At 38.8% G+C, this 15,956-nt stretch overlaps 2 protein-coding genes and 1 long non-coding RNA gene across 5 annotated transcripts; 2 read left to right on the top strand and 1 right to left on the bottom strand.

Moving 5' to 3' along the window:
- Window positions 1-1,615: 1,615 nt before the first annotated feature.
- Window positions 1,616-4,726, top strand: LOC141843039 (putative oxidoreductase At1g06690, chloroplastic). The gene is made up of 10 exons (XM_074731050.1): window positions 1,616-2,157; window positions 2,459-2,550; window positions 2,649-2,686; window positions 2,808-2,969; window positions 3,060-3,082; window positions 3,186-3,257; window positions 3,361-3,528; window positions 3,990-4,072; window positions 4,147-4,209; window positions 4,418-4,726. Exons 1-10 carry the CDS (start codon window positions 1,944-1,946, stop codon window positions 4,601-4,603), a joined length of 1,101 nt encoding a protein of 366 aa, XP_074587151.1. The 5' UTR covers window positions 1,616-1,943; the 3' UTR covers window positions 4,604-4,726.
- Window positions 4,727-6,179: 1,453 nt separating this feature from the next.
- On the top strand, window positions 6,180-9,399 carry LOC141843514 (transcription factor PIF4-like). 3 transcript variants are annotated; one of them, XM_074731567.1, is made up of 9 exons: window positions 6,180-6,301; window positions 6,795-6,966; window positions 7,051-7,915; window positions 7,995-8,096; window positions 8,170-8,235; window positions 8,409-8,474; window positions 8,556-8,855; window positions 8,937-9,063; window positions 9,151-9,399. In XM_074731567.1, the coding sequence occupies exons 2-9, from the start codon at window positions 6,875-6,877 to the stop codon at window positions 9,153-9,155; spliced, it is 1,623 nt and encodes a 540-aa protein (XP_074587668.1). In that variant the 5' UTR covers window positions 6,180-6,301; window positions 6,795-6,874; the 3' UTR covers window positions 9,156-9,399. The 3 variants fall into 3 exon arrangements, with proteins under 3 accessions (XP_074587668.1, XP_074587667.1, XP_074587666.1); XM_074731566.1 differs by having other exon boundaries at window positions 6,755-6,966; XM_074731565.1 differs by having other exon boundaries at window positions 6,741-6,966.
- A 3,848-nt stretch (window positions 9,400-13,247) lies between these two features.
- On the bottom strand, window positions 13,248-15,211 carry LOC141843673 (uncharacterized). Its single transcript, XR_012603042.1, has 3 exons — window positions 15,034-15,211; window positions 13,663-14,050; window positions 13,248-13,526 (listed from the first exon to the last, which is right to left on the bottom strand). It is a non-coding gene; the product is annotated as an uncharacterized LOC141843673 (long non-coding RNA).
- Between the last annotated feature and the right edge of the window lie 745 nt (window positions 15,212-15,956).

Genomic DNA, 15,956 nt, shown 5'->3' with positions numbered 1-15,956 from the left:
ACCGACCGGCCGGCCGGCATCCGATGCAAAAGGATGTGAGGTCGACCGGTCGCTGCGCGCACTTCTCGCCTGCTATAAAGCAACCGCCCCGCTGTTGCTTCTCTCTTCAAAGCTGCAAGCTACACGAGCTAGCTACGTCGTCGCTTCGAAGAGGAAGAGTTAATAGAACCGGAGCAATGGCTGTCGTCGTCGTCGCCGCTGACGAGTACTGCTCTCTCGCCCATGGATCGGCCGCCGCCGACGAGCTGGTGCTTTGTGACAGCATGGCTGATAGAGAGAATCGAGACGGTGATGATGACGATGACGATGATCATGACGTGGCACCGGCGGCATGAGGGCATTTAGTAAAGTGCCTGTGATCTATGAGATAATATATATATATATATAAAAGGAGATAGAGAGGTGCACTTCTCTATATGGTTTGGTGTCTAGCTAGAGATCAGACACATGCATGTAGTACCAGTAATTAGCTTGTAGGGTTGCCAATGCAGTATAATATATAGTTTATTAAGTATATATATGCTTTGAGTTGTTGATATTTTAATCAAGTAATAGATCCTCGATGACATATATAATTGATATATGAGCATATCTATTCTCCCTTCTTTTTCTCTTTCTCTTTCTCTTTTACATCTTGAGTGACATAACTAGTTAATACATATGCAGTGTAATAGAAGTTGGAAGAATCAAGTAGTAGTTCAAAAATGATACAGCCAAGAACACCAAGTATTGTACATTGGAAATAATCTATCATTCAAGACCCATATTATCAAATAATAATAATATATTATGTTGTAACTATTAATTATGATGCATAAGATATTGTTCTTCTCTTAGGCCCTAGTGGACTGTGTCTCTTCGCTCAGCATTTTGAGAAAGGTCATTAAATATATAGGATAAACAGAAAATAAATTTTCTTTTAGATTTTTAAAATTATATATATATTTGTAAGGTTGACAAATAAAGGGAGATTGATAATAATTTCTTTGATTTGTAAAGTAATAATTACTATAACTATTACTTAAGTTAATTATTTAATTTTTTTATATAAAAGAAATATAAAAATCAAACAAATATATTATTTTATAATTTTTAATGATATTTTAAAAATTATAAGATGATTATTAAATAAAATTAACTATCATTTTTACAAAAAGTCAATGGGTATAAATAATAAACAAGTTTTGTAATAAATAAACGAATAAATAAGATTGTAACTACATTGTACTTACATGAACAAGTTTGATATTTAATTTGATAAAATTCATTTTATTCATTCAATAATAAATAAATATATAAAATAAAAAAATAAACGCTAGTGAAATCAGCTTATAAGCTTGTTAATGTTGATGAATAATTTAAAATAAATGTAGTTTTTAAATTATATATTTAAATATATAGTAACTTTTGTAATTTTAAGAATTTATGATGTATTAAAAATAAAGAAACAATATAAATAAACGCGTTATTATTGTTATTTTCCTTTTATCTCGTTTTTAATTCAGAGAAATAAATATATTATTTCTTGTATTTTTTTTATATAAATATTTAACATAATTAGAATTACTCTTGTTGGGTTGCTTCATGACATGAACTGGGCCGGTTTGCTCCTCCATTTCTCCAGGAAAGCTATCCGTCGCTGCTCCTCGTCGCCGTTTCCTGTGCTTCCACGTCCGCCGCCCAGCGCCATCCTATCTCGTGTGGTAGCGGCTTCATCTCCTCTCGGCGAAAGCTTCGCTTGTGGTCCCTGATCACCTGCTGCTCCGTACTGTATCTTTTCCAGTTCGACTTATTCTCCCTCCATCCTCGCCTCGCAAGCCCTTTGAATCCATTGTCCGATCGAATCCCGCCTCTGCGGTTTGAAGGATACGATTTTTTGGCATAAAATTTGTTTTTTGGGGGATTGTTTGTTCAAAGTTGCAATCTTTCGGAAGCCTGTTCGGATGGCGCTGCAAGTCTGCGGAACTGCTTTCTCGCTGCTCCCTCCCCGGGGACGGCGGGCGGTTATCACGAGGGCTGTTGCTCCGGAGAGTACTACGACAAAGGTGGAAGTGGAGAAGGTTAACCTGGGGGGATCCGAGGTGAGAGTCACCAAGATTGGGATTGGTGCGTGGTCATGGGGAGACACTGCCTACTGGAATAATTTCCAATGGGATGGTAATTTTTCCCGCATATCATATGCTTAAATTTATAGTTTGTAAACGAATTGCTTTCGCACAATTCAGAATCCAGTGACTTTTCGTGTTCTTCCTGATATTGTCTTCTGTTGTTAAATGTATAAGAGTTTTGTTTCATTTTTGTCAAAGCTACTATAGTTTGATGATTCATGCAATGTTGGAGTGCGAAATTCTAACTCCTGCTATGATGCTTAACTTCCTTATTCGATCCTGACACTAAAGTTATTTGCTTGTGCTGTTTACTCTTTTCCGGTTATCATGTTGTTCATTTGAGGTAACAGATCGGAAGTTGAAGGGAGCTAAGGCTGCTTTCAATGCAAGCATTGATGTGGGCATAACCTTCTTTGATACAGCTGAAGTTTACGGTGCTGGGGTAGGTAGAATTTCTTAGGTTTGGTTCTTTAGTTTGATGGATATTTTGATTTCTTGAACTAATATAATTTTGCTAAAAAACAAGGTAATTTTCCTTAGGTTATGGGGGCAGTGAGCTCTGAATTATTACTCGGAAGGTAACTGATTAAATCTTTCTACTGTCTTTAATCTGGCCTAGAAGTTCTCGGCTTTATGATAAACATTGTTGACAAAGGGTTCTGAATCCCTACTATGGTTTGAATTGACATTGTAAATCAGATTCATTAAGGAGAGGCAGCAAAAGGAAGCTGTTGAAGTTGCTGTTGCCACTAAGTTTGCAGCGTTGCCATGGAGGCTGGGTCGACAGAGTGTAATCTCTGCTCTGAAGGATTCACTCTCACGTCTCGACCTCACATCAGTTGAACTATACCAGCTGCATTGGTGTGCCTATAAGCCTGTTCCTGCTGCTATTTCTTGAAACTTGGCAAAGTTAAGACTATCACTAACGTTCCTGTTGTCGATTATTTACAGGCCGGGAATCTGGGGAAATGAAGGTAATTGCCTTTAACTTTCCTTCAATGCACATGGAAGTAATTCTATCCCTTCATAGATCTAACTCAGCTCAGGTTTTAATTCGTACTACGGAACTTGATCTAGGGTACATTGATGGCCTTGGGGATGCTGTTGAACAAGGCCTTGTCAAAGCTGTTGGTGTCTCAAACTACAATGGTTGGTTGGTTCTGACTTTGGCTACAAGATGTTTTCTTCAAGGAAACTGTAATGATCCTTGGACTAACATGTTGGTTGACCCTGATTTTACCCTTGACACCAGAAAAGCGCCTGAGAGATGCTTATACTCAACTCAAGAAACGGGGAATTCCATTAGCTTCAAACCAAGTTAATTACAGTCTACTATACAGGCTTCCGGAGCAGAACGGCGTGAAGGCTACATGTGATGAATTGGGGATCACTCTGATTGCATATTCTCCTATTGCACAAGGTATCATTCAAATATACACCATTCTCCATGTTATTCTGCTTGTTTGTTTATATGATGAGCTAGTTGCTGCATATACCTGAAATGCCACTATTTCTTTGAAGTCTACTGATGCTTTGAAGGACATTAATTAAAAACTGTATGAGTTTTTAGAATGCTTGGTGTGGAATCTGGATGTGTTCTGGCTTTGATGGTTTATTAATATGCTCAAATTTTTTGTTCAAAATGCCATCACAATGTCAGACCCTATGAACTATAAACTATCTCTATTTTATTTAGTGATCAGATGGTAGAAGGCTAGCTTGAGTACATTTAATTTACTTTCCAATTGTTTCTTTTCCCGTAATTACATCGACTATTAGATCTTATAATATGTTTGGTCATGCAGCATAGACGTGGAAGATCATACTAACCTTAAATTATGACATCAACACACTGGCTGATACCTTTTAATTATCATCCAGGTGCTCTGACCGGAAAATACACACCAGAGAATCCTCCAACTGGCCCTCGAGGACGAATTTATACTCCGGAGTATCTCAGAAAGGCAAGTACTTGTGTTGCTAGATTCGTGCAATGGTCGAGGTCAACTGTGAACATTCTTTTTGCTATTGTTTGCAGCTGCAACCTCTTGTCACAAGAATTAAGGAGATTGGACAAAATTATGGGAAAACTCCAACACAGGTTCTCAAGTGATGATCCATTTTCCATTTTGATAGACATGTTAACTAAGTCCATGCATTTCAGTTAAGAAAGAATATACGACTTGATCCCTCAATCACTTATTCTATTTAGATGTTGGTTGCGTTGCCTATTATGTTAAGCAAAGAATTCATTTGCTAATTTGTTTCCAAAAGCAGGAGCTAGTAAAATTGTGTGTTCTTTGTTCTAGGTGGTTCTGAACTGGTTGATAGCCCAGGAGAATACAGTACCCATACCAGGTGCAAAAAATGCAGAACAGGCAACAGAGTTTGTGGGTGCTCTAGGATGGAGACTCACAGAAGAGGAGATTGAGGAGCTGCGTTCAATCGCATCAGAAATGCCATCAATCGTTGGGTTTCCTGTCGAAAAGCTATAACTGCCTCGAGCAAAAAGTCTATGTACAAATTAATAGATAGATGTAGATGGGCACAATTTCTCCACTGTTTTCTCTTGTACTTTTCCTGCAGCGGGAATATGATCTTTTCTATTTGACAGCTTTTGCATCATTTTTAGCGTCAAAGACGACTTTTTTTGATAGTTCCTCGGAATTGTTTGTGTAAAATGGTGGACTGAACCTGAAATCTGGATTCATATCGTCTGCTGAGAAAAAGCTAAAACATGGAACACAAGAGTTAACATCTGAACGAGTTAATCAGTAAATTGCAGACTATTTATTAGACTGACATGTGGAACCTTTGTTTGTTTGCCCAAAGCAGGTTCATTGGTACTTGAAACCTGGCGAAATCCAATCATTCAAGAGCCACATGCCCCTCGCTGCCTTCTCCACCAAGAGCTCGCCATCACTAGGAGATAAGTGGGAGAGAGAAGGTGGTGAATCTTTTTCCTGGTCCAAAATTGTTCCAAGTGATAATCGGAACGGATGGATGGAGTCGAACCACACAAGAGGGACTGGAAATGGTAAACAGAGGCATTATTATCTCGAGACAGAATCGATGACAATGATGCAGCATCTCGCCCTTAACTTTCTCGGCAAGCTCCATGAAATATGATCAGAATTGAATCTGCTTTTTGCAGAAGAGCATTAAATCTTCTCGGCTCTGATGTTGCTTGCTGTGGATAAGTGGAGACTTTGGAGAGGATGACACCAGTCAGATCATGCCACTTTTATTCCATCATGGAGGGTAATTTAGGTGCTGTATCTAATCAAGGTTGTGTGAAGCAATTTTCATTCGGATCATTAGATAAGATAAACTAATTATATGCTAAATGATCAGCATTCGGTAGCTTTTCAAAAAGGTGAGAAAATTTTGTGGCTGAGAGGGTTTGCATGAACTTCCATCAGTCACAGATCAGTCACCAGAATGCCACTTGTGTAGTTGTGTAGCTGATGTAGAACCAAAAAAGAAAGGATACTGTTCTTGAAAAGCCAGTTTCTTGAAAGAATAATATGAACATAGATGAGATGAGAGGGCTCTGCGGCCGTCCTCAATTTAATGATCCAATCCAACGAGAGTGGTCAACTTTGAACTGCTTCTTCTGCATTCCTCCATCGACAACCTTTCTAAGTTTACATTTTAGAACTTCTAAAAGAAAATAAAATAGAAGTAAAATCCTCAGTCGTTCTCTACCTGTTTATCCAGATGGATGCGATCCAAAAAGTGATCGAACTATGCAAATCTTACTTTATTTAGCGAGATTGTAGATTGCGTTGGATTTGGATGGACGGAAGTTGGAGCTGAAGCTCTGCAATTGAGATACCAAGCAAGGACAAACAAGTACAAATACTGCCAGAGATTTTATAACGAGAGAAGATAACAAGTAAAAAAAAGCAGGCAGCACCATAAATGGCATGTTGTGATGTGATAACGATGTCATGCGTCCTCGTCTTTGTCAATTTTCGAATCTGGCCGTGGTTAAATGTTGAGGGAGAGGAGAGGGGAAGGGGTCAAATATGTGACAAAACTCCCTCACAATCTCTTTGCAGCTTGCTCCTCCTCCTCCTCCTCCTCAATCTTCATAGCAACAAGAACCGGGAAAGAGCAAATTCTGTTTCATTCCCCACCATAATCCACTGTTTGCATCAGTTTGCTTGGTCAAGAATCCGTATGTCAAGGTCTGTTTCGTTCTCCTTTCCCTTAATTTTCATCACGGCCACTTTGATTTTGTTTTTTTCCTTTCCGAGTTTGTCTGAAGCCTTTCTCTGATTCCTTCCTAGTCTGTAGATTTCGGTCGCTCGAGCTGTCTCGTGTGGTTTTGGCATGTCTTCTTACTTGGAAAAAGAAAGATTAGAGTTGCTGCTCCTCGAACTATTAGATGTTGAAGTTTGACCTTTGACGGTTTAGCTTTGATGTTTCTTCCTGCTGTATGATGTTTCTCGGTTGACTGTTTCCATTCCTTAATTTGTAGCGTTATTGGAATTCTTCTCTGCGATTGTTTGTTTTGGTTTCACGCTTTCCCTCGTGCAAAGATTTAGGATCTTTTGCTTCTCTTCCGGCTAATTGGCAGCTCTGGTTCCTCATACTCGTTGTCTAATTTTACTTTTTGTTGTGTAGTTTTGGTCGATCAGGAGATCTGTGATTTCCCCCTCTTTGCCTGTTCTCGTTTAGGTTAAACAAATTTGAGCTGTGACCACTTTGGAACCCTAGCTAGCTATCTTGGTGCTCTTCGTTTAACCACTAGCCGAGCAATGAATCAATATGTTCCTGATTGGGCCGTGGAAGATGACTCTGGCTGCTTGACGGATCTCCTTCCCATGTCAAGTCAAAAGAAACCGACGGGGTCAGACTCCCTAACCCTAATGTTTCAGTTCCAGGGTGGTTTAGTCCATGGATTTTGAGATGTTCCTTCAATTTGTTCTTGCAGACTGGAGAATGAGCTCGTTGAGTTGCTGTGGAGGAATGGGCATGTCGTCATGCACAGCCAAATGCGCCGGAGGGCGCCCCCTGGTGTCTGTGAATTCAAACAGCCTCAGAAACACGAGCAGTCGCTCGGCAACTCCAGCAACTCGATCCAAGAAGCTGAATCTGCGTCGTGGTTCCACTACCCTCTCGACGACTCGTTCGAAAAGGAATTCTGCTCCGAGTTCTTCCCCGAAATTGAGGCCGCTGAAACTGATAAAACGAGCAGCAAGGACTTGGTTGCAGAAGAGCAAAGGTTCTTGAGGTTTGGCTCCACCAACGACAGCAACAATGATTTCACAGCGTCTGATGCTAAGCAGTCCACCCCTAGTTCTCAAGAACATGCGATGCCCCCTCCGAGATCGCACTGCTTAGGCTCTACGCTTCAGTCTTCCTGCTTAGACAATGCGAGTCTTCAGAACTTTTCGCAATTGTCGAAGATGATGATGAAGGCTGATATGGGATTTAGCTCGAGCTGTCAACTGGGGCACAAAGGATCAGGGAGCAACTACCAGGCAGGCGCCATGGAGTCTTCGATGATGACGGTTGGATCGAGCAACTGCGGCAGCAATCAAGTCCAAGCCCAGACTGAGCCGGTGAATGCTCTAAGCAATGATGCAGCTGCTGGCATTATGGCAGGACTCAAAGAGGATGCTGGAACGAGGTTACCATCAGACAGACTTCAGTCGAAGCCGCAGCATGAGGTTGCTCTAACTTCATCATCTGGTGGTTCTGGCTGTAGTTTTGGAAGAGAAGGGCCAAAAAATGCCAGTAACCAAAGCCACAAGAGGAAGGCAAGGGAGGTGGAAGATTCTGTGTGTCAAAGTGAGGTAACTTATCATAATAAGTGAAATGAATGTGATTCTTCTGATTGCCTTTTTAACCAAGTTGGATCTTGTAAAACTCCAGCAAGAGGCCGAGTATGAATCAATCGAGGAAAAGAAGCAAACTCAAAGACCGATGTCTAAACGCAGGAGTCGTGCTGCAGAAGTCCATAATCTCTCAGAGAGGGTTAGATGCTTTACTTGAGGTTGAGGTATGCTGATTTATGTCTATGCCCTTATAATGTTGTTAAATTGTGTAGAGAAGAAGAGATAGGATTAACGAAAAAATGAAGGCCCTGCAGGAACTCATACCTCATTGTAACAAGGTAAATATCCAGATCTGCATTCACTCGAGTTTTGAGCTTGTAAAACTGAGTCATGCATTGCAAAAGCTAGTCTGAATTATCTTTTCTGACATATCAAATCGATGGGGGCAGGATCACTGGTGTTTCCAATATATTTCTTGACTTATCTTTACCGATACAATTCATAATTTCAGACCGATAAAGCATCGATGCTAGATGAAGCAATTGAATACCTGAAGTCACTTCAACTGCAAGTTCAGGTTCATATCTTTTTGCGTAGTTTGTTCCGCATTTTGATTCATAACTTCAATTGATGCCAATCTATCATTAATCATGTATAGATGATGTGGATGGGGAGCGGCATGGCATCAATGATGTTTCCTGGTGTTCAACAATACATTCCAGGAATTGGAATGGGAATGGGTCATCATGGTTCCATGCCTCCGATTCATCCTGCAGTCCAATTGCCAAGAGTTCCGTTAGTGAATCAACCGGTACACCCAGCTTCCAGTGCGAACCAGACATCCATATTTCCCTCCCCGGCCTTGAGTGCAGTAAGCTTTCCCAACCAGATGCAGAATATTCATCTTCCTGAATCATATGCCAGATATCTTGGCATGCATATGATGCCCCCGCCTCAGGTTTGTGGCTTAACTGAATTCTGAATTTATCAATTAGTGCGGTCATAGCTCAAAGATGCGCCAATTGAATCCGTGTTCTAGGCGTCAAACTTTTGTACATATGGATCTCATTTGGTGCAGCAGAACAAATCAGCAGCAGCACCTAGTAGCACTTCCCCAGCCAGTGCTGCAGGTGCTCCTGGTGCAAGTATAGGGAACAACAAATCTGGTAAGTTCAAAGTGGTTCGTTCATAATCCTCGACGAATTCGATCTGTGATGATATATGATATCAATCTCATACTAACCTTTGAGCAGGTTGAAGGACAAACTTCACATCAGGAGCCTGCTGAAATTGTGCCGGGAGCCAGAAGACTGAAACTTACTGATACTGTGGCTTCTGAAGTCAGCATTTGTTATGTACAACATGAGAGATGAGAAGTTCAAATCTTTAGTTGAGCTAGAAAACTCAGAGAAACATAATGGCACTCGTTATTCTATTGTGTAGAAGATCAATATCATACCTATTTTTTATTTACCATAATATAATGATCAATCATTAGTCTACTTCTTGATTGCTGAAAACAGCAATGCTGCAACCATGTCTCTGTACATCTTTTCTTTTCAAAATATACTAACCAACACAGAAAATAGTGATGCCTTCTGTTGCATATTATCAGCTCATCCACCATCTATTAGCAGCGAAAAAACCCTGAAGAAATCCAACGAGATAAAGCAAAAGAGAGAGCTTGATGCTCATGAGATATGGAATTGGATGTGTATGCTTATCATCCAGCTAAACCTATTGTTTTCACATGGATTAGGATGAGTTGAGGGACCACTAATCTTCTGGAATATTTTTCAAAATCCTCATTTATGTTGAATGGTGAGTTCCACCAGCAGTCCAAAGATGTCCTGGTTCATGATCATGAGATAATAGTAGCACAAAGTGCCCATTTCTAGGGCATTTCTACTCTCACCCACCATGGCAGAGACGGAATTATTCTGGTTTGGTGCCACTAAGGGGAATCATATAATATTTACCTCTTTAAGAATGTTATCATCCCTGTGAAACCATTTCCTAGGATCTACATGGAACAGGTATGATCTTACTTTTTCCTTTATGAGAAGCTGGAGCCTGGAGCTGTCTGCTGTTCAGTGACCAACTTGCAGGGATGGAAAAAAGCAGATGAAATCAGTATCTGCATTATTTGATCAACTCATTAAATATTGCATTATCTCTAAAATTTTGCATCATTGGCACTGATGTGAAATTGTTTGGTGAGAGGATTTAGGGTCCAACCTAAACTCACACAATTAATCAACAGGATTGGGAAGATGACTGAGAGAATGTTTTTGAGGTCCCACTATGAATCACACCATTGTATACTTTAAGCTAAATCACTGCATCCAAACCACAAATGGGGCAGTGGACAGCTCCTCTCTTCTTGTTTTCTTTCTCTTTTACTTGATGTTGCAGTTTCGCAGATGCCTTCTCCCTGGTTAAAACTTGCCCGCAGTTCATTGTCTTAGTCATATTCTTTGAGCTTCTACTCATACGCAATTTGGTTCAAATTTTTGTTTCATTTTTCTTTCTGCTTTCAATCTCCCCATAAATGCAGCAGCAGTGATGTCTTGGAGTTTTGCTTCAGGTCTTCTGTAACTGTAGGGTTAGTTATCTGCATGCAATGGAGCTTATAATATAATTAGCGACGCGGCAAACCTTTACTTAATCCTACTGTAAATGCTTCTGAGATTAAAATAATATAGATGATTATATAATAATGCATGCATGATTAGCTCTTGTTATCTTATTAAGCTTGCCGTGATTTGTGTCACTGTCAGTCAACATCATTAAAGATTGGGTTTAGATCCAATCCTTCAGCAGATTTAGGAGTTTGATGAGAAGAATCTCCATTAATGGTTCACCTTTCTTGAAATCAGAGCCGACATGAAGGGACCACTCTCCACTAGAGTCCTATCCTGTCTTGGAGATGATTAACCATCGATCTCCTCTATCCTAACATATAAAATAAGCCGATTCGTCGTATGATCACGACGGGCAAATTTTAATATGCATGGCACTTGCATTTCAAATTGAAATAATTTACAGAAACTAATTGTAATTATGTAATATTTATATAAGTGCCATCTACTGCACATCGAATTCATTGTCTTTAGTGCTTCAGAAAAAAGGGAATATAAAACCATTTGTTGGGTTTTAGAAGTCAGACCGAGGTAGATCTTGAGCTGCTCTGAGACTTAAGAGCGTGCTTCTCTTGCAGAGACAAATTGGAAATCATGCTCAGTGTTGTGGCTTCAGGAGTAGAGTTGAGCAAGTTGTCATGCATGGCATCGCAGAGCTGGTCGTGAGTGGCATATGGACCAACTGCCTGAAACAATAAATCGAATCATAAATACTCGTTCAATAATTATGGTGAGGAGGTAATAGTCTGCTGAAACTTGAAGGAGAAGAAATATAGGGTAAATTTGTAGCCATGGATATATTATTGCAGCACAGGGAAGGCGTCTAAAAGTAGAACAAGTTTTCACTTTAGAAGAAAAGGTTAATTTCTTTTCTTTTTTTTAGTGAAGAGTAGTTCAGCTAATTGCTCTACCATGTTTTTAGCATCTCAAATACTACAAGTATAGATGGTCCCCCTAGCACATGATAGTGTAAGATAATGCTGAAAGTCAATATCAATCTAACAGAACCAAAAAACATATCAAAGGTCAAAAGTAATCTACTTCAGTGAACAGAACTGTATAAAGATATGGTATACATTATATATCTAAAATTTTGCTAAGTTAAAGAGTAGATTAAGAATCTTTTTTGACCTAAAAAAATTATAGATTGTGACATTTGAATCTGAAAATTGGTAGATTGTGTACAGTAGAACAGGCATGCATGGGCCCTAGAGAAGCTCTAAATTAAGAGAGAAGCATGAGTTAAAACCTGAGAGAAGTTGCTTGGATTTTGGTTGGCAGATTCCCTGTTGAGCTGAGCTTGTCCAAATGGATTTCCGTCTCTGAAAGCCAGGGCCATAACATATTCACTTGGAACTATCAGAAAAGGAGATTAGACGGATAAAAATGCAGTGGAAAAAAACAAGAAGATGACAATGGAGTAGCAGAGTAGGTAAATAACTAACTAAATAGATGAGAGGCGTCATAACAAGTGGATGCCCATCCAGGGCAGACGTTGGGATTTGAGAAAAATGGAGTTAACTGAATTAATTCAGCAGAAAACAGATTGGTATACATGTAACTAATTAAAAGTTACCACAAAATAATATATGGCAGGATCCCTGCAGCGTTAATGAAAGAGAGAGCAGGGTAAAATGGAAATTAATGGGACGGTAGATCATAAAGGTAAAGTGATACAAATCACCCAAACCTTGATAAAATAAAATAAAATGGTAACCAAAAGCGAAGACTGTAATTTTCCCCATTAGCTATTCATAGATGCATGCAGCTGGAAAATTAATGAGCAGAAGATATAAAATTTTAATATGCTTGGCCATTTGGATAATATAAAATAAAAGAAAGGTTTCTTTGGTGGGTTACAGTGAAATTCAACATTCATGCATGTGTCTGCATCAGAACTAAAAGACATTGTTATTTTATGTTTGTTATTGGGACTATTTTTTATAAGCTACAACATGAATACTAGGAAAGAAACATACAGAAAACATACAGATAGATCATATGTACATAGGATAATAGAACCTTTTTTTAATAGAATTAATCATTGGTATAAAATATGAAGCTTGAATAGCATTTGATTATAAACGAATTGATGGGGGCAGTTGGTTAATAGAACGACGCTTAAAGTGATTGAAGCTTTTCTTCTTCTTTTTCTCAGTTTGCTAGTACATTGAGGGACATGAAAAATAGTCAATTCTACAATACACTGTGACAACGTGAGATGTAGAAACTCATTTTATTGTATCTACTATTGTCTCTAATAAGAAAATTACGTGGTACTCATAATCCATGCAAACTCCTTTTTGTAAAAAAATAAATAAATTGAAACTCATTTGCAAAACATCAACTGTAAATAAACAATACTCAAATAAGCAGCATTCCAATAAAACCAACAAATGCAGAGTTGAATAGAATTCAGTAGCATTTCCTCTAACCTCTTTTTTTTTTTTAACATATTTTATATATTTACGTTTCATCTTACCCACAAATGGACTGATAGCAATCCAGCTTGGTAACAGATGGTGGCTACCCTCACATGCTGCTCTAATGGTATATATTGGAGGCTGAAACTTTGAATTCCATCAGTAACTTGATGAAGCATACAGGAAGCAGCATGGTATTCCAGACGAGCAAAATCCACACCTTGATTGTTGATGAATCAACAACAAAATTGATTGTAGAATAAAATAATCGTAGCAGTTCTGCAGAACATGATCCAACCATTTATTGCTGTCAAAGTTTACAACTTTGTCATTTTCATCGACTGACATTGTTCTCAACAACCAGACAAGTTTTGGGCTTGAGATGGAAACTAATACAAGAGTATACTATGTAATGATAAAAACAATACTTCAATATAGTAACTTGGTTAACATCGAGAGACTTGGAGGAGGGAAGAACATACAGCTCAATTTCATGGTGGCGCAGATGCAGTTTAATTGTCTCTATCAATATACAGCTGGAAATTGAAGTCTCATATTATCCATCTGTTTCATATATCAAAGGAAAATAAAGAGAAAGCTTGGACATAAAACCAACCGAAAATATTTTTTAGTGACAGAACACCATGAGAAAGTATAAGTGGGAAAATTTATTGGAAAACACATTTTAAGACTATCGTACTTTATTTAAATTTCTTGAGAAGAGCAAATGGCCTTTGAGTCTACAATCAAGCTCCAACGGTAAAACTACATACCACAACTAATGTAAACAATTCACTGATGTAGAAGATGAGACAGGAAAATGGCCTTAACTTGGACCCAAGCATTGCTGCATGTGTACAAGAGCAATATAGAATCACTAAGGAAACTAGATATGCACACAACCAAACAAGAGCTGGATAAGAAAATGACAGAAATCGTGATAAAAAATTACAATCAATTCTTTAGGAACTAAAAAAACTCAGTAATGCATCTTGCAGCAACTAATCCTACACGAATATCTGATGGAAAATATTAACCATAGTTGTGCAGGAACACGTGTAACTATTTCACCAACAACTTCAAGATATCTGAAACAATAGAGCATTCAAAAATATTAAGAAAATAAATAACTGAAATGAAACATTAATACCTAGGAGATAGAAGCAAATGTACACTAAATAACATGCAACATTTATTGGTGATGAATACAGCTTCATTAACACAAAGTTTACATAAAAACAAAGTAGAGATGCCAAGATAAATTAGTTATTTGACAATGATTAGCGGAAAAATAATGACATGAGAAACTCAGTCAATGCAAACCTAAGTAGACAACCACAATATGAGCCAATTACAATCACTCATCAGGACTCTGTTGTCCCACTAGAACCCTCCAAGATCTTGGATACTACATCTAACCTTGACATCCCTATTGCTACATGAATGATACTCACAAGGATATCACCTGATAGAAGAAATGACAACATGGCACTCCAATTATACATGGAAACTAGTCATCTTCCTTTAAGAAAAATTATTGGCGGAAGCAAATGGTTGTTTACTATTGAAAAATCTCCCGATGTTCTAGTGACAAATTTAAGCTCGATGGATGGCAAAAAGGTATGCACCTATACATGATGCAATATAAAAATCTTATTTTTCTAATTGTATAATGTACTTAATCCTCAAAATCTTAAAGAAAATAGCTTTGAGAATATGTCTATATCCAAAAGTGTCTAAGATGGGAAAAAAAGTTAAGGGTTCATAAATTAGTCTTTATAAACCTAAGAATACTCGACGTCTACTTCATGATTGACGTCCAAAACTAATTTTTCTTTTTCTCTTAGCTAATTAAGACAGTTCATCCTCCAGCCTTGCGTTGAATTGACTTATGCATGGTTACTTACTTCGAGACAGCCCAGCAACTCGAGAAATTCTCACAGAACCTGATCAACCCGATAGGTTATGATGAAATATAACAATTTCCTAGACAATTATGTTCAAAAGGCAAAATTGAGTTAAACCCTAAACATTAGAATGAATTGACAGTTCAAACAATAGCACCTGATACCTGCCTGCATCCCCTTTAGCAAGTTGAGACACAATATTCTGCCAACCCCAATTTGTGCATCTCTAGCCCCTCTTTACCACTCTTTGATGTCCCTTTTTTCATCATAGTACTCATCAATGGCGTGCTGCTCACAGGCCAGGGCTCGACGCGACGCCGACGCGGCGGAGGCATCGGAGAGCAAAACCTCGCACGAACAGAAACCTCAGCAGTTAGAATAGGATCGCCTATCGCACTCCATACACCAGACAGCCGCCAAGCGGGTCGAAATAGATCCGAAATTACGAAAGATCCAATCCGATATGATATAGTTGGGCCGGACTTGTGCTGCAGCCCACAGTGAAATTGAGGCCCAAATCTGCCCGTCGCTTAATAAACTCACGAATAGCAAATATATGCTCGATTGATTTAATTAATTAGGCCACTTAAAATTCTTTAAAATTATTAAAATTTTGACGCCGCATTGTGTTTGGATAAATAAATATAATATAATATGAGAATTATAATCTTACACTTCTAAATTTTTGCCTGGCCTTGTCATTTGAACTGTGTTTTGTCCAAAGACAAGAAACATAATCATTAATGTCCATGGCTAACTAAAGTAGGAAGAATTATTAACAAAATTAATCATGAGCGTAATAGTGATTACGTCCTCTCCTGCATGAAAGTCTCGGAGCGGACAAAAGACGATCGAGAGAGAAGGCTCACGCGCAGAGGCGTAGCTTTTCGCAACTGACAACCGCGCCACGCCCTCCCTGGTCGGCGAAATTGGGTCCCACCTCCTGTCCACTCGTGCCGCCAATTGCGGAGGAGGGGGCCACGACGAGGGCAAAGATCTCGCAACTTTTCCGAACCAGCATCTCCTTCCTCTTGTGGCTGAGTCGAAGATACTGAATTATCTGGAAGAGAATATATAGTTTGTTGAC

Source organism: Curcuma longa, chromosome 12 (assembly GCF_044706935.1).
Source record: "Curcuma longa cultivar G26 ecotype Majalengka, Jawa Barat chromosome 12, ITB_CL_G26_1.1, whole genome shotgun sequence".
NCBI lineage: Eukaryota > Viridiplantae > Streptophyta > Magnoliopsida > Zingiberales > Zingiberaceae > Curcuma > Curcuma longa.
The sequence above is the reverse complement of the archived record's forward strand: the minus strand, read 5'-3'. Positions and strand labels throughout refer to the sequence as shown.

Coding starts and splice junctions, on each gene's coding strand:
- LOC141843039 (XM_074731050.1), top strand. CDS start 1,944: ATGGCGCTGCAAGTCTGCGGAACTGCTTTCTCGCTGCTCCCTCCCCGG. Junction 2,158..2,458: donor GAATAATTTCCAATGGGATG/GTAATTTTTCCC, acceptor TTGAGGTAACAG/ATCGGAAGTTGAAGGGAGCT. Junction 3,083..3,185: donor GGGAATCTGGGGAAATGAAG/GTAATTGCCTTT, acceptor AACTTGATCTAG/GGTACATTGATGGCCTTGGG.
- LOC141843514 (XM_074731567.1), top strand. CDS start 6,875: ATGAATCAATATGTTCCTGATTGGGCCGTGGAAGATGACTCTGGCTGC. Junction 8,097..8,169: donor TCCATAATCTCTCAGAGAGG/GTTAGATGCTTT, acceptor TAAATTGTGTAG/AGAAGAAGAGATAGGATTAA. Junction 8,475..8,555: donor CACTTCAACTGCAAGTTCAG/GTTCATATCTTT, acceptor AATCATGTATAG/ATGATGTGGATGGGGAGCGG.